Source organism: Myzus persicae, unplaced genomic scaffold (assembly GCF_001856785.1).
Source record: "Myzus persicae strain clone G006 unplaced genomic scaffold, MPER_G0061.0, whole genome shotgun sequence".
Classification (NCBI taxonomy): Eukaryota; Metazoa; Arthropoda; class Insecta; order Hemiptera; family Aphididae; genus Myzus; species Myzus persicae.
Window position 1 is genome coordinate 1,150,850 of NW_019101024.1, and position 25,288 is coordinate 1,176,137.

At 28.5% G+C, this 25,288-nt stretch overlaps 3 protein-coding genes across 6 annotated transcripts in view; 1 reads left to right on the forward strand and 2 right to left on the reverse strand.

Moving 5' to 3' along the window:
* Window positions 1-35: 35 nt before the first annotated feature.
* On the reverse strand, window positions 36-7,704 carry LOC111027320 (BUB3-interacting and GLEBS motif-containing protein ZNF207). Its single transcript, XM_022305673.1, has 11 exons — window positions 7,152-7,704; window positions 6,918-7,081; window positions 5,121-5,247; window positions 4,746-4,881; window positions 4,496-4,643; window positions 2,754-2,853; window positions 2,599-2,690; window positions 1,385-1,472; window positions 988-1,320; window positions 225-453; window positions 36-146 (listed from the first exon to the last, which is right to left on the reverse strand). The coding sequence occupies exons 2-11, from the start codon at window positions 6,956-6,958 to the stop codon at window positions 40-42; spliced, it is 1,401 nt and encodes a 466-aa protein (XP_022161365.1). The 5' UTR covers window positions 6,959-7,081; window positions 7,152-7,704; the 3' UTR covers window positions 36-39.
* Window positions 7,705-7,865: 161 nt separating this feature from the next.
* LOC111027317 (protein shuttle craft-like) lies at window positions 7,866-22,326 on the forward strand. 4 transcript variants are annotated; one of them, XM_022305669.1, is made up of 17 exons: window positions 7,866-7,960; window positions 8,030-8,466; window positions 9,505-9,632; window positions 10,031-10,121; window positions 10,193-10,425; window positions 11,035-11,272; window positions 11,337-11,500; window positions 14,651-15,220; window positions 18,069-18,362; window positions 18,429-18,583; window positions 19,159-19,312; window positions 20,642-20,841; window positions 20,906-21,130; window positions 21,189-21,340; window positions 21,402-21,600; window positions 21,662-21,814; window positions 21,909-22,326. In XM_022305669.1, exons 3-17 carry the CDS (start codon window positions 9,533-9,535, stop codon window positions 22,026-22,028), a joined length of 3,048 nt encoding a protein of 1,015 aa, XP_022161361.1. In that variant the 5' UTR covers window positions 7,866-7,960; window positions 8,030-8,466; window positions 9,505-9,532; the 3' UTR covers window positions 22,029-22,326. The 4 variants fall into 4 exon arrangements, with proteins under 4 accessions (XP_022161361.1, XP_022161360.1, XP_022161362.1 ...); XM_022305670.1 differs by having other exon boundaries at window positions 7,880-8,466; window positions 14,651-14,845; window positions 14,912-15,220; XM_022305668.1 differs by having other exon boundaries at window positions 7,879-8,466.
* A 1,159-nt stretch (window positions 22,327-23,485) lies between these two features.
* LOC111027322 (coiled-coil domain-containing protein 50) overlaps window positions 23,486-25,288 on the reverse strand; it is an 11,962-nt gene continuing 10,159 nt past the window's right edge. Inside the window, exons 4-8 of the mRNA XM_022305677.1 lie at window positions 24,901-25,050; window positions 24,701-24,809; window positions 24,359-24,475; window positions 24,122-24,302; window positions 23,486-24,062 (exon numbers count right to left, since the gene is read on the reverse strand). Coding sequence (XP_022161369.1) covers window positions 23,920-24,062; window positions 24,122-24,302; window positions 24,359-24,475; window positions 24,701-24,809; window positions 24,901-25,050 — 700 coding nt within the window. The 3' untranslated portion in view covers window positions 23,486-23,919. The remainder of the gene's footprint in view (window positions 24,063-24,121; window positions 24,303-24,358; window positions 24,476-24,700; window positions 24,810-24,900; window positions 25,051-25,288) is intronic.

Consider the following 25,288-nt stretch of genomic DNA (forward strand, 5'->3'; position numbering starts at 1 on the left):
GTTGTTGTACACGAGTAATACGCCCCCCAACAAACCTGATCATCTGAAGCGAGGGTGCATCATCGGTGCTAACATTTGAGCGCCTGGGAAGCCCATTGGTCCGCCGGGGGCATAAGGATTGACCATCGGTGGGTTAACCATTAAACCTAACAAATATAATCATTGTTTCATCAATACATAAGCTTTAAATATTAGAGTTACAACTATATTTTTCTAATAAATACCTGGATGAATAGGCATTTGCGGCCTTAGCATGCTCATAGCATGAGGTGGTAAACCACCTAAAGAAGGCCGTAAAAGAGTAGGCATTTGCTGAGCCATAAAAACAGTAGGAGGCTGGGGCATCATATTAGGCATTGATATAACTGGTGTAGCAAAACGCTGTTGCTGCTGCTGCTGCTGCTGCTGTTGTTGTTGCATAACTGCTGCCATAGCAGCTACTTGTCGTTCCATCTAAAATAATTAAAATAAATTAATATTCAATATATTTGAAGTTAACACATAAATTAATCAACAATTATCCTAAATGTTATAAATAATATTAATAATAGTAATAATAATAATAATAATATAAATAATATATAAGTATGAAGCAAAATATATATTCACGAGCAGATGCAAATATTAACCAAAAATACCTGAAAATTTACTCACTTTTTATTCACCCAACCTGATAAACCTTTGTATCTTAAAACTTATGTACTTTTTGTTACAATCTAACCACGACTGAAGAAAATTTGCATAACAATATAATAAGTGATAAACTAAAGAAATAAAACAATCCTAAATTCACCTAAATAAAACCTGTCCTAATATTCACATTTTTTGTACTTACAAAGGCAGTCCACTCAATTAAATCTACTTTATGATTTTAAGCAGTTTCAGTTGTCAACAGGACATTTAACGGACCTTGAATGGTTAAGAGGTGGATAACCTCTATTAAGAATTAGAAGCTGGAACCATATGCTTAAATATTCTCTACCTTACCTCATTTTGAATTGCTTGTTGGTGTTGTTGATGTTGGTGATGGTGATGATGCTGCTGCTGCTGTTGTTGCTGCTGCTGCTGCTGATGCTGCTGTTGCTGTTGTTGTTGCTGCTGCTGCTGTTGTTGTTGCTGCTGATGAAGTTGCTGTTGCTGTTGCAATTGCTGCTGCTGTTGATGTTGTTGTTGTTGAAATTGTTGAGTTTGAGGAGACACTTGACCATGAGGCGACATGAGTGGTGCACCAAGCTGATGTTGCTCAGTAATGTTTGATGGTAATGGATTTTGAACATCCATATGAATAGCATACTTAGGAAAACGAGCTTTATGTTCTTCCTAAAATTACAATTTAGATATTTAATATTATAAATATATAATCAATTTATGACATTAAACTTACTAAAGAAATATCTTCCGATGGATGAATTATTTTACTAGATGTTCCAGTAGAACTAATAAGTGATTTAGATTTTGAATCATTATCATTCCTAGGGTTTAAACAGTAAAATAATAATTATGTTAAATAGTCAAAATGTATATTATACTCCCATTTTATGAGAGAGGGAACTCATTTCACAGATCTGACTGATGTCAGTGATAGCTCCAAGGCAAAATTTCTTCCACTTCCTACCATCTGACGGTAATGTCAAATAGGCAATTGGTGGCATCCAACAAAATAACAAGTTCCTTCTCTCATTGAGTATATGGAGTATATAAACCAAGGGAGTTACAAAGTGATTTACTATGTTATGATAGGGTTATGAAATATCTATTACCCTAACAAAAAATAATGAATAGGGATGTTTAATATGTTCTGTGTTCGGAACATTCATGAAAAAAATTAAATTTGTTCACGTTCAGTCATTAAAAAAGGAACTCGTTCACATTTATATTTTTTTTCAAACGCATTTACACTTTCAAAAAATGAACACATTCATTGGGTTATTCATTTAATTTTTTTTATGCAACGTTAAACTGCAGTCAATATAAAAACTCATAAACATACGACTCAACCCAAAAATAAAAATACAGTTTAGACTTTAAAGTATACAATTAATAAAGTAATAAAGTAGACAGCACATCACCGTTTGTGATTCCCTCTATTACCAGTAATTAAATTTATATTCCACAGGGCAGATGATTAACGATTAAGTCCATGCTTATACCCAATACACCGACCACTATAGGTTTACACTTATATCTATTCATTTTTAGTATGATTAGCTGATTAGGTTTATTACAAAGTCATGGAATTATAATATTATTTTTGTTGTATGTCAAGACGAGGCCACTGGAATTTCACGTATTTAATTTTTATAAATTTTAATCAAATAAATATCATAGGAATTATAATGGAAAAATATTATTATTATATATTTTATACACATATTTATTAAATGATAAATAAATTGAATGTCTTCAAAATTGATCAAATTCATTTAAAATAAAAACGTAGTTCACATGCTATTTGAAAAAAAATGAGTGACGTTCACGTATTGTTCAGTATATATGAACATCATGGCGTGAACGTGCTTACATGAACAACGTTTTTCCAAACACTGAATATATTACACCAAACATGTATATTGTATAGTATATTAATATATATTTTACCCCGAGTAAGCAGGAAATGCTGACTTATTTAGGCCACCGACAGGACCACCAGATAGCATTGTGCTATTTGAACGAACATCAGAATTACTAGCCTAAAATATACATAAGTACGATTACATTAAAGGTAAATATATAAAAAAAAAAATGTAACTTACAATTGCTGCAGCACTGGGAAATAATGGTTTATTTGCCATTCCCACTGGTTGACCAGGTGGCATAGGGCCAACAGAAACAGAAGGACCCATCATTGGCATTCTGATTAATATAATAAAGTAGTTTATAAAATATAAATACATGTATTGTGGGCAGTGGTGTAGTCATAAAACTGTTTGAGTTATACCCATAAATTATACTTTATCTTCTCAATTAACAATTTGTAAACAATGTACTTTTTTTTCTTTTTATTAGCCTTTATATGTACTATTTTTATTATTGTTAAAACCAATTGTATTGATTGAGATATTTTTAAAAAGTATTTATGCATAGGTTTTATATTTAATCCAAATACAATTTAAATTGGTAATATTGGCTGGATCAGAACACTTAACTAATAAATTGAATACTACTAGTATTCCAAACATCAGGAAAAATACCAGAAGAGTGATAAATTAAACAGGCAAAATAAAAACAAAGAAATAACAAATTTACATTTACTTAAAAATAAGTTTGGTATAACTTCAGGACCAGATAGGATTAGATTTGGAATTAAGTGACTCAAATATTGCAATTGAACCAATTGAACAAGAATTCAAGAAAAAAGAACATTATAATATCATAGGTGAACTATGATGTTTATAATATATATTGACATTATAGGTACTAATTGTCTAATTTCCACTAACATTAGAGAATTATTTATTAAAAGCATTAATGTTATCGCTAGAGTATTAAAGTGATCATTGTTTAAATGCATACTATTAGGAAATTATTTTTGCATTTGTTGTTAATAAATTGCATAGTGGCGTAACAAATATATATATTTTTGGGGCAATTGTTCTAAACAATTTTTGATGAGTGAGAATTATTTTATTGAGGTTTAAATTTTTTTATACATAACTCTCATTAATTAATAGGTATTACATTGTTATTAATTCAGTATGATAAACTAGAATTATATTTTATTTATTTATTATATTTAGTATATTTTACTTACTACTATTATTAATATTACTGATCAGGAGTTGGCTAATAGGTAACAAGACACATTCTGAATAATTGTATGTAATAGGGCTAAAAAAGAACTAGGGAGATTATTATACTGTACATGTAGGGTATTTAGTTTTGGAAGTTATAGGTTAAATTATAAAAATACAAATTTAGATGTTAGGTATTATTAAGTATCGAGTGAAATCCCAGGTACAAACTACAAATCACGTAGAACTTTAAACAATTTTAGATAATAAATAAATAAATGTAAATAATAACATAAATAGAAATTTGAACTTACTTTCAATCAGTCAATTTTTAAGATAAAAAAAAACTATATGTCAGTTGTTTAAACAAAAAAACATTTTAAATTTTAATTAACGAACAGCCGGAACTTGTTAATCAAAAATTTTAATTTTGCTGCTCATGTACTAAAAACAAGATTGAAAATTTTGAGCTTTCCAAAAATGAAGAGCGCTATTAAGTCTTTTACATTGAGAATGCTGTTTTTACTTTTATTTTTATTACTAAGTATAACGAAACTTTGGACGTTAAGTTTTATAATTTACAAATTACACTATAGAATTCATTTAAAAATTATTAATTATGTTTTGAAGGGTAAAACAATTATATACCCACCAACAACTGTATTAGGTTTATTTTATTTCCCAGACATGTTTTAGAATTTCAGCATTATCTGTATACCACCATATATTTTTGACTACACCACTAATATTTATTATTTAATTACCCTGGTCCCATATAAGGAGGGCCCATAGCTTGCATATGATTCATCATAGGATTATAAGGTGGCATCATGGAAGGACCAGCTGGATTTGAATACTCGGGTTTCTTCTTTACAGGTGGCCCAGCGTCATCATCACTATCCGAACGAGTACCTATAGTAATAATAATAATAATAAATTTGAATAATATATTTTTGTTTATTCAATTTATAAGAAAATAGGTAGTTATTGTGTTTTCATATTATATTATATTACCTTTGCTACCAGACTTTTGTCGCTCATGTTCCTTCATATCTTCCTCTGGAATTCCTTCCATTCCATAAATTTCTATTTCAATATTAGAGCGATGTGAAAGCGCATTGGGCACTTTGTCTATTGTTTCTTTGTGTACCTGTAACAAAATTTTAATTTATAAAATAATTTCTTGTTATATTATGAATATGTTAGAAAGTTAGAAAATAAAAATAAATAAATATTTAATGATTTTTTTAATAAAAATTGAAGGATTGAGAATTTTAGAAATATATATATTTAAATCACAATATAAAATTAAATTATTTTAGGAAATAAGTTATAAAGTAAATTTCATATACCCTAGGTGTAATAGTAATTCATTAATAATTTACTAACCTGCATACAATGAATCGATAAACCAGGACCAGTGTACAGTTTTTTATGACATATATGGCATTTAAAATGTTTTGCTTTTTGATGTTGAATTAAAATTTTTTCATCATCAAATTCACGATTACAATACCTTAATACTTAGTTAAGGATTAAATATACTCAATTGTTAGGAATTCAGGGTTATATTAGCGATATTTGAATGAAAAATATATAAAAAACAATATGTTATTTAACTAGGTGTCTTAACAAAAACATGAAAATTATTCAATCAAATTATGCTCTATTGTTATTGTTTCTTTTAAGGTATATTTTTCAGTGTAAAAATATTAATGACAAATTAAATTTTTTTAATTATTTATAAGAAAACAGTGATATTTATATACTAATATAATATATTTTTATTCATTTTGAACATAATTTATAATTGTTTATATAACTTAAAACCATTATCTACAAAATATATTCAATCTTTTAGAAAAAGAAATATAATTTTAAAATTAGAATTAATTGAATAAATTCACATTGACTAACAGCTCTCAAAACTATTTTACAGTAATGAACTAATTTAGGTCAGTATCACAATAGCAGAACATATCAAACCGACCTGTGGATTCCGCAGATATCAAAATACGTTGTTTTAAATACATGTACATATTATACTAGTGCATAAATTTGGTGTGAACAAAAATATTTAGCAGCATGTTTTAACATAGCAGTAATTCCACACCGGCTCTAAGAACAAAAATGTTTTAATACTTTATGTCTGTATTTTAACTTTAACATTTTCTATAATTTTTCTTAAAAAATATAAAACTAAATTGTAAACATTATTTCTAGGCGATATAATATTAACAGTTTGATGAATGAATTTCTTGGTACTATACAGCACCAATAGGATGATTATAAAAATATGAATAATAAATCTATAATTTTTGTAAAGTAATGACTTATATTTACATCGCATTATGTAATATTAGGAAAAATACAAAATATTTATAACAGATAGGTAGCAGCAAGTATTTCATCATAATATTAAGTTCAAAATCTGTGAACATCAATATACAATCAGCAAAATTGTATAAATATCACAACTCAAGATATGTAATTATACAACAATACTACTCAATGGGTTAACTAATATTTTTAATAATTGGTCACAAAATTGAATAATAGGTAGCTAACCTAACCTACTCATAAATAAATCAATAGTTGCTTAAGGATAAATAATAATATAAAATGGGGAAATACAACTCTCAAGAAGGTAAGTCGAAACTTACATTAACAACTATAAAATAGATAGGTACCTATTCCAAAAATATAACATAAAATTTGTCAAAATAACAATTATTTAATTGTAAATTTTGATTAGATCTTGAAGCCTTGTACTTAATTTTATTTAGTGAAGTGGTGCACTACACATGCATTTCATTATTGGCTAAGGTGGTGTTGCATTGGCAAAAACATTTTTGGCAATAACCTGAGGTATCAAATCTACTTTTATATATTCATTAGAGCTTTGTAGTACGAGTCATTTCAAACACTACACAATGTATACAGAGAGAAACCATAGAAATGTGTGAATTACAAAGAGGGTTAAATCAATAATAAACAGAAGACCTAATCAAAGTAAATATACAAATGTATATAAAGACAACACATTTTATTTACCTATCTAGTGTCTACATTACAACAGAAAATAGGGTTTTTGCTGTTTTTGATTATGAGTACCCAGAAAGATAAATAATTAACTCGATAGAATAAAAGTGGACACTTCTACAATAATAGCATTAAAAAGGATACCAGCACCATGGCTTAGACTGCTTCTTCTTTTTGCGACCCATATTCTAGTTGTTGTGTCTGGACAACAGCTGCTCGGAGGCACGGGAAGCGTACTACGAAAATCGTACGCTATTTCAACACGTAACCGTCATCGCGCGGGAATTGTTATAACAGCGATAGAACGACTGGAAATCAAACGTCGTCATCGTTATTATTAATATTGTAAAAATATTTAATATGTGTATTTATACGAACTTGCTCCACTTCAATAGTCCAATCACCCGTATATTGGTTAACAGACGGAACGGCGTAGGGAACGCGACGAAAAAGATAATAATGGCACACCAGTACACTACTCTACACTGTCTGAGGGCCGTTTGTTTTGCCGATTTACGTTTTACGATTCTATTTTATCATGACGAACGGAACAGGGCAGTCGTAGTGACTAGTGTGCTCGTTTTTCGTGCAGTACTTGTAGTAGTACTGTAATAGTAGTAGTAGTAAATAGTAGTGGTAGTAGTAGTGGTAGCAGTAGTAGACGGGATAGCGTCGATATTACGACACGAAAAAAAATCGAAGTCAAAACTTTGCCGCATGCACCCACACGAACACCGCACGAGTCATGGAAGAGAGAAACGATCGTTTGATCAGATGGGTCCTAGGACTCCTCCTTCCATGGCGTCGTCGTGAGGTTTGCGCTTATGCGGTTCGCCAGTACCTAGCACCCGCTACAGTAAAGTTGTGTTCGTTCGTGGTTGTCGGCACGGATTCAGAACATGTGTTTTCAAAAACACACGAACCGACGGTGATTACTACCACGGCGACAGCCAACCATGGAAGAAACTGTACAACTCGCTCTCCGCGGCCGCGCCGCAATGTACCGAGAACAAGAGAGATAGGAAGGACGGACGGTGACGCGGGGCTCGGGCCACAAGGTCAATCAGTGCGTCCACCTGAAGTTGGTAGGTCCTGAACATCAACACACGGACCGACATTCGACATTCGAGTATTCGACAGCCGCGGATCGCGGATGAGCGGACAGATTATAGACCTTAGATTACATAGTATGGCACTACAATACTATAATATAATATGATGTAATCTGTGGGTTAATAGTACCGAATTAATTATAGTTGCAACTGTTGCAAGCGTCAAGTGAAATGGCTCGTCGGCTCGTTGCCCATTTACTGCATTGCTGCGGTCTGTAACACTGTCATCCATCGTCCGTTGCGCAGTACTAAAGTTGTGCGCGCGTGCGCCCATTGGCCGTCGGACGATCAACGCCGACACTAGTCGCGTCTTCCGAAGATCTTCGCGCTGCGCATACGCACTGCTTGTCAGGCGGGTGCAAAGTACGCGTTCTCATTTTCTTCCGTAAGCGTCCGCTGCCCGGCACGCGTTTTTTGGCCTGTCCGCCATCGTTGTTGGCTTTATTTTTCTTGCCGGCCCTTCCTCGTCGTCAGAACAGCCACTGCCACTGCAGCCGCTTCGAATTCCAACGTCAAGTCCGTTGACGTCGAATCGTCCAACTGAGCAGAACCCGTGCGAAGTAATTCGCACTCTTTTTCCGGTGAGTGATAAAAAACAGATAATCGGTAGGTACCATCGTTAACCCCGAGTACTCTCGTTTTTGTGGTGGTCGTATCGATGGTCGCTGCCCTGACATCTCCGTGTGTGAAATTTTTTTCGCATTCGCGCCATTCCGTCTGGTCGGTTTTTTGTTACACTTAAGCGGCCCGTCCACGATCAATATTTTTGAAGCACCTTCAATACAACCAATATACGATCAATTATATTGTCAACATTGAATATTGATCGTGTAGGCGCCACTTAACAAAAAAATTATTGTTACTATCTTGCGGTCTATCACATACATGGTGTTTGAAGGGGGAGTAGAAGGGACATTATGTTAATTCGTGGCCACAAATAATTAAATTGTTATCGTTTTTTTCGCCCAACAGTGGCCATATATTTCACCAAATTTTTGTGAGTAAGTAGCTGTGTATCTGTGTACTCTTTGTTTTTGACTAATAATAATTTATAATTTCTTCATGTCTTGACACCTGTTGTTGGATAACTAGTTTTTATAAGAACATACATAAAAGTATCTGTTTTTATCTCATTGGTCCAGATTTGCCATCTTTCAAGTGCTCAAAATAATACAATTTGTGTTTAAAATAATTGAGATAAAACTATTTTGTATCTATTAATGTACATTTATAGTAACAATGCCCTCAAAATCTAAACCTAAACAACATTTAAAATTTAAATATTATTGATATCATTATATTTTGTTATTGGTGCTCCATAATATAGTTTAACTTCAGCCTATGATTAATGATTTTGAAGTTATACTTTACCTTAACTTAAAGAGAATATTCAAAGTTATTAACGTTATCTAAATTTTATATAGGTATGTTCATAAAATAATTATTTTGTTTTGTCTTAATTATGTTTGATGTTGTTACCTATAAATAAGTTGCTATGAAAAATGAATTTATTTATTTACTATGGATGTGTCATATGATTGCATTAAAATTGTATATTTTAGGTAAAATTTTCTGCAAAATAATGTACACTTAAAAATGGTTTTTTGTCTTTGTTTTAGTTAACTAATTCCAACAATTTGATTGATAATGCCGAGAACTAGCCGTAAAAGGAATAATCGTCGTAATGAAAGTACAGTTAGGGTTACTTCCAATTTATCAGCAAATGCTCCAGAATTTATTCCTATAGGTAATTAATAACATATATAATGTTTTATTACTATTTTGAGTTATAATTTAAAACATTGTACCTAAGGTAACCGTAAAATAAATATTTACCTAATTGTACAATATTTATAAATTATATTAACCTACCTGTACCTATTGTTTTTCAAATAAACTTTAAAAATTATTTTTGAATACATATGTTTTGTATGTCTCATATATAATTTTAAGACTTAAAATAAATACCTAATTACCTACTTGATTTTCATTTTAAACTTGTGAGCCCCAGCATATACTTTTAAAATTTATTGAACTCAATCTTATTGTCATTGTCTTAAATAAATAAATAGTTATGTGAATTTTTAATTTTGTTTTATTTATATTATTTAAAATAATATTAATTTGTTTATATTTATTGTATAGCGAATGATGAGGCTACTGCTAATCAAAGAGAAGGTTTAGTAATTCAGTCAATGACATTTTGTGGAAGTTCCAGTGCATCGAATAGTAGCGGGTAGGTTTCATTTGTATAAAACTATTAATTTTACTTACATTTTGACTTAATTTATTATTTTCATGTTATAGGAGTAATAGTAACTCAAACTATGCAGCTACTACTATAATTTCTTCTATACCAGATGCATTAAAAAATAAGGGCCAACGAGATTTGCTTATTAATCTTTTGAACGAAAATAAAGTAGATTGTGTTATATGTTATGAACGGGTTAAAAATATTGAACAAACTTGGAACTGTCGTAATTGTTACCAAATTATGCATTTAAAGTGCATAACAGTTTGGTTCATTAAATCTCATGGCAGTAAGTTATATTAAGTGTTTTTATGGATTAAATTGTTAGAAGCTTGAATGTATTGAACTTAACTATGTATAGGCTTATGCAACCTGTAAAATTCTTGGTCTGTAGTTGTTTTGAAATTTTGGGCCTAAATATTATTTGTATTTACAATGGCTATACAATTATTACTGTCATTATAAAGAAATAACTGGTTTCAAAACTTGCCCCTAGTATAATTTTGCCTCAAATACAACCAAACACAAAACAAATAGACTAAAAACAGTCACATTAGCATAAATATGTAATATATTTACTTACATAATTTGTAATTGATAAACTTTGTGTTTTACTACAAATGTAGCCCAATTTTTAAAAATAATGAATGGCTTCCTACCTAAAAAGGTTAAAGAAGGCCTTCCGGAACTGGTGGATTTCATTTAGAATTTATATCTTTATTTCAAAATTACCATATTTATAAAAGTAAATTAAATTACATCGATAATCACAAATTTATTTTAATTCAACTTAATATTTACTTCTAGCATATTATTAATGTACATATTAATATCAAATTATTACCATACTTCTGTTTTAATTTTATTGATTCAAGTAAAATAATAATAATTTTCATAGATGCCATTTGGAGATGTCCGGCGTGTCAAAGCGAGGTGACCGGAAAACCAAAATATGTATGTTATTGCGGCACATTACCCAATCCATATTTTAATAATGTGGACATTCCACATTCTTGTGGTCAAGTTTGTGGATTGCCAAGAAAAAATTATAATTTAAACTATGATGATTGTCATCATAAGTGTACACTGCTTTGTCATCCTGGTCCTTGTCCACAATGTGTTGTGCAAGTTATAAGGTTGTTATTTAATTAAATTCAATTTCCACTCTATTTTAATTATAATAAAATTAATTGAATTCAGATCATGTGGATGTGGAAAAAAACAAGAGTATGCTCTATGTGGTCAGGCAACCCAGATTGTATGCAACAGTATTTGTCTTAAAAAATTAAACTGCCAAATCCATGAATGTCAAAAAGTATGTCATGCTAAAGGCTGTGGACCATGTGATAAGGGTTGTCCTCAATGTAAGTATTGCTTTTTTATTAACAAAATCTAAGGTTTATTTTAGATAAAAATGAAAGTTTGGTGATAATTATTTTATTATTATTATAATACACAGAAATAAACTAGTGGTAAATATTATTAATTGTTTTAATGTCTAACAATTTTTTGGGAGAGTATTTGGTTTGGTGGAAATAACAACATGGATATACCCTTATACCAAACTTGTTTTTAAATACATTGAAATTATTTTAAGTAGATTCAATTACTTATTGACTAAACTAAGCAAATGGTTTTCCCTCTTACCACAGTGTTGATATGGATTTTAATCCATTTTAGTAAAATCGTATTTATATAAATTCCTCCGAACAAAATTCCTGGTTAATGTATTCATTTAGGCACAAAATTTGGTATTTTGGAAAATTATTTTTTAGACACTTAACCAGGAATATCTATTTTAGCTAGTAAACTGTAAGATACTCTATTCTACAAGTAAACTACGCATCACTCTGCCATCAAAGTCGGTTCCCCTATGAAAAGACAGCAATGGAATGTGCAGAAAAAAGACTTCTCGTCCAATATGCTATCTACCGTAATTTTATGATAGTTTAGTATGATATCTATCATATGTCCTTATGCTGTATATTAAATATACTTTATAATTTTGCAATTAACATAAGGTTTTTTATCGAAAGCCCAAATTATATTATATTATACCTTGTAGGTTTGTAGGTATACCTTTATATTATACCTGTTTAGTGTGTGTTTGTGAGTCGTGTCGATTATATGTGGTTTTACTGTGATTTATTTATTATTATTTATCAATTATTATTATAAGTTTGTCAACTATGAGTTATTTATTATTCAAAATGAAGAGATGTGCGAAAAATTTTTAAAAACATGCGGTTCATTACCAATCGATCAAACATGTACAAAAAATTAAAAACTAAACAGTTTGTGGTGCCGAGTTGAAAAATAGTTAAAATGTGATTCGGAAGCTAATATTTAAAAACAATTTATAGTCAATGTTAAAAAAAAAGGGTGCCAAACATTTTACTCCATACGCAAAAACAATAACTTTTTTATGTATGTAGATAAAAATGGGAAGTGCACAGTGGTCTAAATTTGTGTGATAACGTAGAACTTGTTTGGTATTGGGTATTCCAAATAAAGGTAACACAAGCCGGGGTGTTTGCAAAAATATCGAAATCAACCATAGTCGACGGTAAATAGCATATTGGACGAGTACGGAAAAATGATTTTGGTCGGGCTGCAACATGTCCTCTAGTGGAACAGAGTATAATACTGTTTATTTTAATTTTACACATGTTTAAATTGATAAAAGTTTGGTTATGTTTTAACTAATAAGACAACACCATAAATTGTCATAAGCTTGTTTTAGTTTATTTGTCTCTGATAAGTTACTATTTAAGTTTTCATTGATATGCCTATTTTACGATCTATAATTAGAAAAAAAAATTTAATGGTTTTAATTATAATTACAATTTGGTAGAAGATTTGTGTTCTCTAAATTTCTTACTTATAATTTTATTATCAAAAATATAATTTGTTATTATTTTATTAAATATCTTTAAGCCTAGTTCATCTTATTCTTTTTTCATTTAATTTAACTTTTGAACATCTAAATTTGCTGAAAGTCAACATGCGTTACCATGTTTATGGTAAGTAATGATAGAAATTAATGTACATTTTAAATTAACATTTTAGGCGTTTTTTACTTAGTTCCACTAATATTTTTTTATATTTTCAATAAATCATACTTTTCAAATTTGTTGAAGAATATAGAGTTATAGCAGATACCAATAAAGAGATAGGCACAGCATTCTCCTAGAGGGACAAAGCTACTGAATAATTCTTAATTTAGAAAACAAAGGTATAATTCTCTTTTAATTTTTAATTGTGTTAACATAAATTAAATTCAATGTTAAAGTATCAACGACCACGTTTGTAAACATATTGGTAAGAATAACATATGTTTAAACTTCAGTTTGAGAGATTGTGTTGTCTCCTTACAAATGGACTCTCAACAAAAAATATTAAACTCAAAGTTAGATGTAAATCTGTTCTCTCTTTGGTTTTTACAAAAAATGAATATTTTATTTAATGTAAATTATGATTATAACAAAAAGTTGAATATTTTACATAGTCATAACTTGCTTTAAAATGTAAATGCAACGGGAACACTAAGAATGCTTTTAACTTGAGTTTGATATAATCACTCAAATATTTAAGATAATATCATCAAATTGGAACTTTTGAATGTATATACTCCATTTTGTTATGCATAAGTAAAACTTATCTTAATAAAATTCTTTCTTTAAATTTTAAACTATTACTTAATTTTCGTCATTAAAAAAAATCAATATATTCAAAGTTAACTATTATTTTTTAATTCCAACCAAATAATAACTGTTTTAGATTCAGAAAAAAAGTTGAATATGTTTTTTCTTACTTCTGATCAATATTTTTAACTATAACTTTTTTATATCTAAGTATAATTTTCAATTCTTAAATGAGCAATTTTCAGTGGTACTGTCAAAAAACATATGATCAAATATGATATAATTAGATACATTATGTCTTGATTAAACATTCTTTATCATTATATCTAATTGTTATTACATAATGTTTGTAGTACTAGAGTGTGTTTTCTCTGCACGACATCAAATCTACATGCCAGATTCTTACTACTGTTTGTTCAAAGTTAATGTTAGAACAACTTAACTTATTAAATTTTTAGAGAATATGAATTGTGTTCAAGCAAAGAGTTTTGTTTATCATATTTATTAATCCTTAATGAGTTATAAGTACTTAATAAATCATGTCTTAAATTCATATAATTTTTTTTTAATATTGCAATTTATGAACATTTTGCTCAGTTTTGTTTATTATATACTCTTTTACAAATTCAATATTAAGTAAATTTTCTATAATATTAATCCTTAATTTTACATTATTATTACATTCTATAAACGTTAAGTTTTTGTAAATTATTCAGAATATTTTTAAAATAAACCTAGTAGCACGAATCTTAAAAAGATGATTTATATATCATAAAATTTTGTTCAACATTTAAAAAAAAAATACGTAAAGAACGCCTAAATATTTTGGTTTTCTTTAATATATAATAATTTACCATTATTTGTTTTTAGATAGAACTAGAACTCCGGCGGCAGCACTAGCTTTACTTCAATCAAGTGCATCATTTGCTGAAGCAATTATAGAATATAATCGATTACCACCTGACTCAGAAGTAACAGAGGAAGAATTACGAGCACTAGGCCTGACTCCAGAAGAATTATATGAGCCAAGGAGTAGTGTTTATGATTCATATTATTCTACTTCTAGTAATAATCATGATGTTCCTACAGCTTTTCCTGTTAATAATGATGAATTTGTTATGACTTTATCAGATGAAAGTGATGTTGATGATGATGATTTTGATGTTGAAGTCAATGTTGATGATATAGATGAGATTATGCAAGATATTGATTTTGGATACCGCAATAACTCAAATTTTCCTGTAGTCTTAGCAAACCCACTCTCTGGCTACTCTGGTTCTCACGAGTTTGAAATTGAGTATCCAGTGACTGATGATGATGATGATGATAATGATGATGATGAAGAAGAAGAAGATGATGTAGATGCAGATGCAGATGCAGATGCAGATGCAGATGATACTGGAGAAGAAGAAAATGATGAAAATAATGAAAATAATGAAGGTTGTGTTTTAAATAATTATGACTCTCGTGATAATGGTACTACTAATGATAGTTGGGATTGGGCAGATAGTTCTAGTGAAGAAGAAAGAGAAATTGTTAACACTTCTTCACCAATGGATAGTGAGGGAAGTGGTGATAATTCATGGGATATGAGTGATGATTCTAGTGGCGAAGAAGGAGTTATTGCTGGTACTAATTCTAGTTATTCTGAAGATTCTACTACTGATAGTTCACAAAGTAGTATCAGCTATATAAATGATTCAAATTCTTCTGCCAGTAACCACAGTTCCGGTTCTGATTCCGGTTCTAGTTCCAGTTCTAGTTCCTCCTTTTAAGAAAACAAATGTAATTAAATTCCTTTTTATAATTTTAAAATACAATTTAACTTTTAAAATAATATGTAAACAAAACATGCATTGTATTCAAAGTGCCAATTTATATTTCATTATACTTGTTTTTATTATAAATGAATTATTTATTATGATGTATTAGTATAATAAATATATGTTAAAATAATTAAAAATATAAATATCTGAAAATTTAACAGTAACTTTAATATTTATTTATAATGATCATTACATTTTGTTGATTTACAAACTGTTATATATGCTTACTAAGTAAGTAATGGTATTCTTAATTATGATATGAATAATGGAAAAAAAAATATTATTTTATTGGAATAAAATTGATAATATTGACATAAAAGTTTGTTTTTAGTATTCGTAGTTTCTAGTGATAATTAAAGCAGAATAAATCACTACAAATATCATATGATTGATATTTTTTATTATTATTGTTTTACATTTAATATAACCTTTATTTTAGATTCTGAGCGGTACGATAAATGTAAAAATTTTACAATGATATGTTTTTTATCAGTCTGTCGCCTTTTGGGGGCAGTAAAAACTAAAAATGATTTGATTTTCTACGGCAGCATCTTTTCTGATAGAAAAATTCTGCCATTTGATCTGGTTGGTACTTTAAAGAGTCAAAAGTAAAATATTCTGAGCAGTTTATAAAAACAAAGGGAAAAACTAAAATAAATGAGGTAAAATGACACAAGCCCAGTTTTTGACTAAATTAATTTTGTTTTTTGGTGAAATTCAAAAATTAATAACTGAAAATACTTCAAAGTTTTTCCAAAGGCGTATTAAATATTTTCTATGAACAATAAAATTTTCAAAATATTTTACATAGCTATTGCAAGAAGAAATTTTCAACTATGATATGATAATTTTCTACTTGGTCAAAAAACTTGAAAATTTATTACAAACTCCTCCCAAATTTTTCTACTTACAATCAATAAAAGTTTACCATAAAGTCACCTTACTTTTTATGAGCTTTTAAAATTAAAATAATTATGACATTGAATATACACCTGCAAGTTAATATATTTTTTTTTAATCAAACAAAAGAATGAGTTAATGGGTGATGCTCTGCTAAATAGTAGGTTACAAGTGTGGGTCATTGTGATGGATGGTGTTAAATTTGAATTCAATGATATAATATTATGTACAAAAAACGATTCTGATTTTATTTATATTATTACTACTGTAGCTGACAGGTTGAATCAATATTATTTGCATATTTGTATATTGTATATAATAATAAATTTTGTTTTTTTTTTTTATATAATAAGAAGACATTCCTAATCTTAATAGGCTATCAACATCTACAGATATTTACAGAATTGGTATATTTTGACGCTGAACTTGATAATAATTAATAATATAACAATAGTTATGATACTTAAGGTTGTTTTTTTTACATAAATAGCATTATTATGGATTAAATATAAAAACTAGGTGTATTGTGCCTCTGACTTTTTTTACATCTATTATTGACTGATGTTTTCGTAGTACACGGTTTTAAATATATCCAACCATAATAATGTATTGAAATTAACCCTTAAATTAACGCCTGTCGATTTATCCTATCTTAATCTCCATTTAAGATTTTTAACACTAATTTTGATGGTTTTGACCATATATAAAAAAAAGGTCTAAAACTATTCAATCTTAATACAAATTATATTTTCATTAACTAAGAGCAACCCTATAATAAACAAATTTATATTATTCGTATGTGAGCTAGATATCAAATCGTTGTGTTCTTATTATTTTCATAAGGATCTATACATTTTTTTTGAATAAAATACAGAATTAATTTAAAAGATTTTTTAGCTTTGTGTAACTTGTTTAATAAGAATTTTTTAAATCGGTTAAGCAGTTTTTGAGTTTATTCATTCTTCTTTTTCTCAGCTTACTGGTCCATTAAGTAATTATTACTTAATAATTTAATAAATGCAATATTATGTTTTGGGTACCTATCAAAATAGAAAATGGAAATTTAGTTTACTATAGTATATTTATGTACTGTTATTCCCAGTAAAATTCTGTAACATAAAATAGTAATCGTTAAAATTATTTGAAATATGCAAACTGAAACTGTGTTTCTAATTTCACCATTTCACAGAAGTTCTGAACCCTTTTCTAGTCTTCTACCACGCGGCAGATGCTAGCAATTTTTTTTTCTATTTGTGGTAATAGTTGATCCATTAATACACATAATTATTTTGGAACAAACTTGGAAATTTAATATTAAATTAATAAGTTATTCTGTGGGAAAGGTTTTTAGGTACTCCAAAGTTTTATAATTTATATCATCAGTCTGTTTACATTGATAAATTGATACAGATAGGACTTAAAAGAAATAATAATTTGTTAGATTATTCAGAAAATTAGAGAAATATATGAATAATATGTGTCTATTTGGAGATAATGATGATAAACAAGCTTAACAATTTCTCACAATACCTATAACTACAGTTAACGGGTTTTTTTTCCAGTGTGTTTCTGTGGCAAATCTAAACGACAAGTACCATGCACTCCTGAGAATGCCATGGTTTTATATTACAGCTGTGGAAATCTGTGTGAAAAAAAATTGTCTTGTGAAAATCACTTATGCCAGAAGGTGTGTCATGTTGGTCAATGTGACCCATGTACAGCTTTATCTGTTAATAGATGTCCTTGTGGAAAACGGCCATTGACAGAAGACGAACTTAGTAACCGTACATTATGCATACAGCCAGTACCCACATGTGACCAACCATGTGGAAAACCTCTAGAATGTGGTCCACCAGGTATGTGCATTATATGGACACACATTGCAATTTTATTAACTAATATATTGAATTTATTTTGTATAGAAAATCCGCATCTGTGTGAACAAAATTGTCATGAAGGCCCATGTGTTCGCTGTGAGCTTAAAACAAAATATGTATGTAAATGCGGTAGTAGATCTAAGGAAATAAAATGTAATTCTGCTACCAGTGAATTGACTTGCAAAAAGAAATGTAACAAGGTAAAATCATTTAAATGTAATCCTGACGTATTCTTTAAACAATAAACACTCATCATCATTCATGACTATCAGTTTTTATCTTTATCTTTTATTTTGTTATTTTATTCAATTTTTAGTTCTTTTAATTTCTTCTACAGTTAAAAAAAATGTTCTTAAGTCTTACAACTTTTGCATATGATTTTATATCTTTGTCTTTAGTATTTACATATGTTATATAATATTTACATATATATATTTACTTACAAATGTATTAATTATATTTCAGATATAAATAACATAGGCATGCACATGGTTCTTTTTTTCAGGAGATAACTCTTCCTCTACTTACTATGCATATTATATAGCCATACCGGATAATTATTGACTTAAGTTAAAAATTTTTTTTGTTTAAAATGCACATAATTAATAGGTTTATGTTTAATGTTTGTTGCAATACATTTTACCTGTAATTCAAAATTATAATAATATTTTAAATAAATCAAAAATTTTAAAGTATGAACCCCGTGTGCATGTGTATGCTAAATAATAATCTTTTATTGACCGTTGTATATGAACTAATATTTTTTGGTTCTTAGATGATGTCTTGCGGTAAGCATAGATGTATGGTATTATGTTGTAATGCACAAGAGCATATATGTACCAGAACTTGTAATGGACTATTAAACTGCCGTCAACATCGTTGTGAACGCGTTTGTCATTCTGGAAGCTGTTCAATGTGCTATGAAGCAAGTAGGTGTAAAATGTAAATATAATATAATCTATAATCATTATTGTGTTTATGTAACTGATGTAAGTATGAAACAACTTTCAATGCCTAAAAGAATTGTAGTTTGCAATCCAACTATTTTATATGGTATTATTATAAACTAATTTATTTATTTATTTATATAATAGTATAATATATTTACTATCAGTTAATATTGTTAGAAAAAAAAATATTTTTTACATTTATTCATGCAGTTTCAATTTTTTATAAAGTTACATGTGTTGAGGTATAAATTTGTATTCATTATTAATGTGCTTGAATACCTACAATATAAAAATATAAAGACATCTAGTCCTTGTATTTAAAAAAAACCATTTATTTCAATCTAAAATCAAACATCATACAATTTATATGGTTTATCTACCTCCTGTAGTCCTGTAAGCAAAGCTTGAGTTGGAGGTAGAGAGTTATTTTGGTGAATGTAATTATATTACTGATAAATAATTTTACTTACAATTAAATATATAATAATAATAATAAACAGATGTAGCAACAAGAACCGAGGTAAAAAGAAAATATAAGAACAGCATTATTTGTAATTATGAATACATGGAACATCGATAGGTACTATACATAATATACTATACTATGTAAAATTTACAAATAATTTAAAGATCACATAATAATGACTGATATATATTTATTTATATTAATTTTAGAATTAGTTCTTAAGAATTTTTTTATATTTAAATTTAAAGAGTTGAATATTTTTGGTCTATATATTTTTTTTGTATAATAAATTTTTGTAATAAGTAATATAAAAGTATAATTACTAATTTTTATATTTCTAAAATGTACGCACTAGAATGTCAATTTATCCAACCACCCACCCAGCACCCACCACCATAATTAATTACTGGGGAGAACCGTCACATAAAAGTACATATTCAAGTACACGTTTTCAAACTTTTAAAAATATTTTTTTGTAGGTTGTTGTGGTAGATAACATTATTTCAGCACTTCTTTTCAAAAAATTGTTATATCAAGTTCCTAAATCCATGCAATTTCACCACTAGTTTTCAGGATAATTTCTCTTTCTATAAAATCAATTGTATGGTTGCTCTCTTTACACTAAACATTATGACATGTAACATAGTATTAAGTGAATATATATTATTTTGTCGTTTACTTCAAAAATAAAATATAAATTATTTATATAAAATACCAAGGTAGATTTATAAGTTGGATTTCATCCAATAATAATATTACCTTTGTATTTTTCTATACATATATCTAAATTTACTCTATTTTATTATATAATTTTCTTAATTGATATTGATTCATTCTAAAAGGTTTTGAAGAGTTGTATTGTCGATGTGGCAATAGCTTTATTTCTCCTCCTATCAGGTGTGGTACACGTCCACCATTATGCACATTACCTTGTTCACGAGAACATGAATGTGGTCATCCAGCTACTCATATATGTCATAATGAAGATGAATGTCCTCCATGTATAGCTCTGACTGAAAAATTGTGTTTTGGTGGCCACGAGGTATTAATTACAATATATTAGTCTACAATGTATACCACTGTTCATTTTTCTTTTAACTGTTTAGTTGCGTTTTGCTATACCATGTCATATAAAAAATGTATCATGCGGAATGCCTTGTGGCATTCCACTTCCTTGCAAAAGACACACTTGTACCAAACCATGTCATGCACCGCCATGTAATACCGGTCCATGTCAGTTACCATGCAATTTACCAAAATTGGATTGCAGCCATCCATGCTCCAAACCTTGTCATAATGGTTCATGTCCACCAGTAGCATGCAAAATAATGGTAAAACACTTTTTAATGTTATAATAATATAAGCATTATTTATAATGATTCTTTCAAGGTGAGTGTTAGCTGTGTTTGTGGGAATTTGACAGAAGCTAGGATGTGTTCTGACCCTAAGGTGATTGAATATCGTCTTCAAGTTAAAGCACAGTCAATGAGCTTCTTAGACAATATTGTTGACTCGTCGCCAATCATAAAATCGTATAAAATGTAATTTATTTGTATAATATTTATAGTATAGGATGAATGATTTACGTTTATAATTTTTTAGCCTGGAATGTACAACAGAATGCGCTAAATTAGAACGAAATCGTCGGATTGCTCTTGCACTTCAAATCCGCAATCCAGATTTATCTCCTAACGTCACTCCAAGATATTCAGATTTCATGAAAGAATTTGCAAAAAAAGATGCATCATTCTGTAGTTATGTTCATGAAAAACTTGCTGAATTGGTCACTAATGCGAAACAAGTAAGTATAATAATTGACTTGTATACAATTTGAGCTAATTAGTAAATTTTAATGTTATTAGTCTAAACAAAATTCTCGAAGCCATTCATTTGAAGTAATGAAGTATGAAAAGCGGAAATTGATTCACGAGTACAGTGAACATTTTGGGTGTGAATCAGTAGCTTATGACGCTGAACCAAATAGAAATGTTGTCGCTACAGCTCTTAAAGAAAAAGTAATTTTCATTTTTTTGTATAGTTGTTGGTCATCTAAGAAACTAACAAAATTATTTTTTTCACCTTAAATAATAAATTGCACTGATTTTTTAGTCGTGGCTTCCCAATTATAGTGTGGTAGAAGTTGTTCTACGTGAAAGCGGATGTCCACGAGTCAACCCATTTGCAAGTATTCAAAAAAGAAATACTATTATTCTGAACAAAAAATTCTGAGATCATTAAAAATTGTATGTCTTGATATAGAATCTATTTTTAAATAACCTTGATATTTCAAACATATGATTATTAAACAAACACAATTTCATAATATTAAATAATAAATATATAACATTTTGTTTTCTTGCTGTATCATTTTTGTGGGTAATGGATAATTGATTAAACATTTTTGTTAGTTATTAAATACATAAATGTATTGAAGGTTTAAAAGCATTATTTTTTAACCTCTTTTACTATACATGTTGATAGTGATATAGATTATTTAGACAAATAAAACACCATTCTTAAAGTAAAAGTGTGATTGTAGTTTTTTTTATTCCTGAGATTTAAGCAGCTAAAGCTTTGGCAGGAGCATAATTGTTTGTGAATGTTAGTGAGAATACTGGTTTTATACAGTCATAATGCCATTAAAATATTTGACACAGTAATCTATCAAGCTGTCAATTGTAAAAACACTCTTGAATTTGGGTTAAAAAACAAATTATTATGAATTATAATTATTTATGTTATTGGCTAATAAACACGCAGTTGATACTATAAAAGAAAACAATTTTATTTCAGCAGTTACTAACTTTTTTTTTAACTTGCATACCCCAAAGCTAAATCTTACTAGATAGTGGTTTGGGCCACACATAACCTTTAAACTTTTAAAACATAACTGCTCAGCACAGTCCTCTTAAAATGTATAAATAAAAAATAAGTTTTAAAAATGTTTACTTCTTTGGTGGCTGCTTTAAAATATTTCTCTATAGCCAAAAGAACTACCTATCTGCTGACCTTCTGTAAGGTATATTAACCATTGGTGGAATTATCAAGTACCTAAGTGTATGGTATGATTTTTACGTATTCTTGCATTATTGAATCTCAAACAGTAACACCCAATAGCGTTTTTTGATCAAAATTGGGAAAAAATCTAAAATTTTCTCAAAACATAGATAATTCAATGAAACTTAGTGTTGAAAAATAAAGTATTTTAGCACTACTTATGGTTTTTCATACACCACTTTTTTCATCTGAACTCAGCGCCATTGATGTAACCGTTTTAATTAAAATATAGGAAATAGTTAAATCATCAGCCTTCAAACCACAAGAGTGGAATTGGCACACTTAAAGGGAAGGAACCACTTAATACCTCAAGAAAATATAAAATTAAAATGCATTGTAAATTTTAGTTATGAACAAAAAACATTAGTCACGTTTATTGGCGTAATGCTTTTAATTATTAAGTTGCAGACATATTAAATTTAGTGCCTTAGAAAGTTAGAACAAACATTTTTGAAAAAAAACCAAAAAAAATAAACATGTTTAACTAAACTGCATATTTTATCAGCGAAAATACCAAATATAACAAGTAGTAATTCATTTTTATCAAATAAATAAAAATGACATAAGACCAGCCATAGGCTAGTTAAGTTAAGGATTATATCTTTATTTTGTGAGTAATGCAATACTAATGAAAAATAATAATACAAATTCTTGTTTATTAGTATAACAATAAAAATCATAAAACGCTGTACAAACAATTTTTTTTCTCACAATAATTATTATCAATAGATTAATGCAGCTAGTTTCACAATTACAATAACAGTATTAATAAAAAAAATATACATTTTTGCAAAATTTGGAGTTCTTATGAGATAAAAATATAATTGACAACATGTGAAATATTAAAATTAAAAATACGCATTATTTCAGTTAATACAAATTATTAAAATATGTTCGAATAGACAATGAACACAGTTTTTAAAATTGGCGGAATACCAGGTTTTGATTAATAATAAATATAATTAACAAAATAAAAAATTTACTATAAATTATAGTACAATCTTTGCTATGCTAGGAATCTATAATACAGAAATATCACATTTTATATGTCCACCACAAAACATTACTTAAATACTTTAAAAAATGATGCAACACCATCAGTCTTTGACTTTTTTTTCTTATCTGTATGATTGCTACGTCGTTGACCTTGAATTGGCATGTATGGAGGAACATCGTCTAATGATGAAGATAGAGCAGTAGAAGTACCTGTAATTTCAATTCATAATTATTTTACTTTTTTAATAGAAATTAACTGACACACTTACCAAAATTGTCTTGTAGTTCTGTTCTTCTTGAACTATATGTCGGATCAATAGCAATAGCAATATTAGAAATAGGTTCTTGGGTAGTTGATACAACTTCAGACAATTCTTCCAAATGCTGTTGTTTTTTAAGCAATGCTTTTTGTTTTGCTTTTTCTCGAGCTCTCCTCAGTCGAGCTTTTTCCTAAAAAAAATTGTACCTTAACAAACTTCTCTTATATTTAACTTTATAAATCTTACTTTTTCTTGTAAAAGCTTAGCCAATTCACAGTCTTGTGTTTCAATAGCAATTAATCTATCCCTATCTTCAATTGACATGGGACGTCCTTCTTGTTCTTGTAGTCTCTTGGCCAATTCCTTATATTTATTTATTAATAATTATTTATTTACTTTACATACCAATTTAATAAGAGGTAAATTATTTTAACATACTGTTGCTTATATCTTTAGAATTTGACGAGTGTAACTCTAGTCACGGTTGTAAATATTAACGTGTACTAAAGACTACACCCGTTAAATGCTATGACTTAAGGATCTAATAATTAATTGATACAATATAAAGAACAAAAAGGAAGAACTCACAGCATCCTTTTGTTCTTGAATTCGACGGCTGACCTCTTCTTCATAGTCAATGTCATGCAAAATATCATCAATATCAAACTCAGTATATTCATTGGACTCTTCTGTGAAACTTTAAAAATTGTTCAATATTTATTTATTTAATTAGTAAAATTTGAATCTTAATTAGATTATTATAATAAGACATTTGATAAGAAACATACTTTTTAGAAGATTCTGGTTGACAGTGTTTTTTTAATATTCCTGGTCTACCTCCTCCAGCTGAATTCGCATTAACCCCAATTTTATGGGTATATTGATTTTTTGTTAATTTTTCAGCTAATTTCTTAGCAACTTTGAGATCTTTTTCTTCCCTTAAAAATATAAATAAAATAAAATGATTTAGTCATATTTATCTGATTGTTTTACTTTATTGAGATATGAATAAACATTAAAAGATTAACAAAAAACAAAGACAAGATAAACTGAAAAGGTCCACACTGTTAAATACATAGACCCGTGTGTAATATAAAATTAAGAATATGTTTAATTATAGTTATATTATTGGCTAAAAGAGCATTAATATATGAAAGGATAATACCAAGGGGGGGG

What these genes read in the sequence shown, in the direction of transcription:
- LOC111027317 (XM_022305669.1), top strand. Translation starts at nt 9,533, where the DNA reads ATGCCGAGAACTAGCCGTAAAAGGAATAATCGTCGTAATGAAAGTACA. An exon ending in TGATAAGGGTTGTCCTCAAT is followed by an intron (nt 11,501 to 14,650) that starts GTAAGTATTGCT and finishes ATTTGTTTTTAG; the next exon opens with ATAGAACTAGAACTCCGGCG. An exon ending in CTACAGCTCTTAAAGAAAAA is followed by an intron (nt 21,815 to 21,908) that starts GTAATTTTCATT and finishes CTGATTTTTTAG; the next exon opens with TCGTGGCTTCCCAATTATAG.
- LOC111027320 (XM_022305673.1), bottom strand. Translation starts at nt 6,958, where the DNA reads ATGGGTCGCAAAAAGAAGAAGCAGTCTAAGCCATGGTGCTG. An exon ending in CCTCCTTATATGGGACCAGG is followed by an intron (nt 2,854 to 4,495) that starts GTAATTAAATAA and finishes TATATTAATCAG; the next exon opens with AATGCCAATGATGGGTCCTT. An exon ending in GCAAATGCCTATTCATCCAG is followed by an intron (nt 147 to 224) that starts GTATTTATTAGA and finishes TATATTTGTTAG; the next exon opens with GTTTAATGGTTAACCCACCG.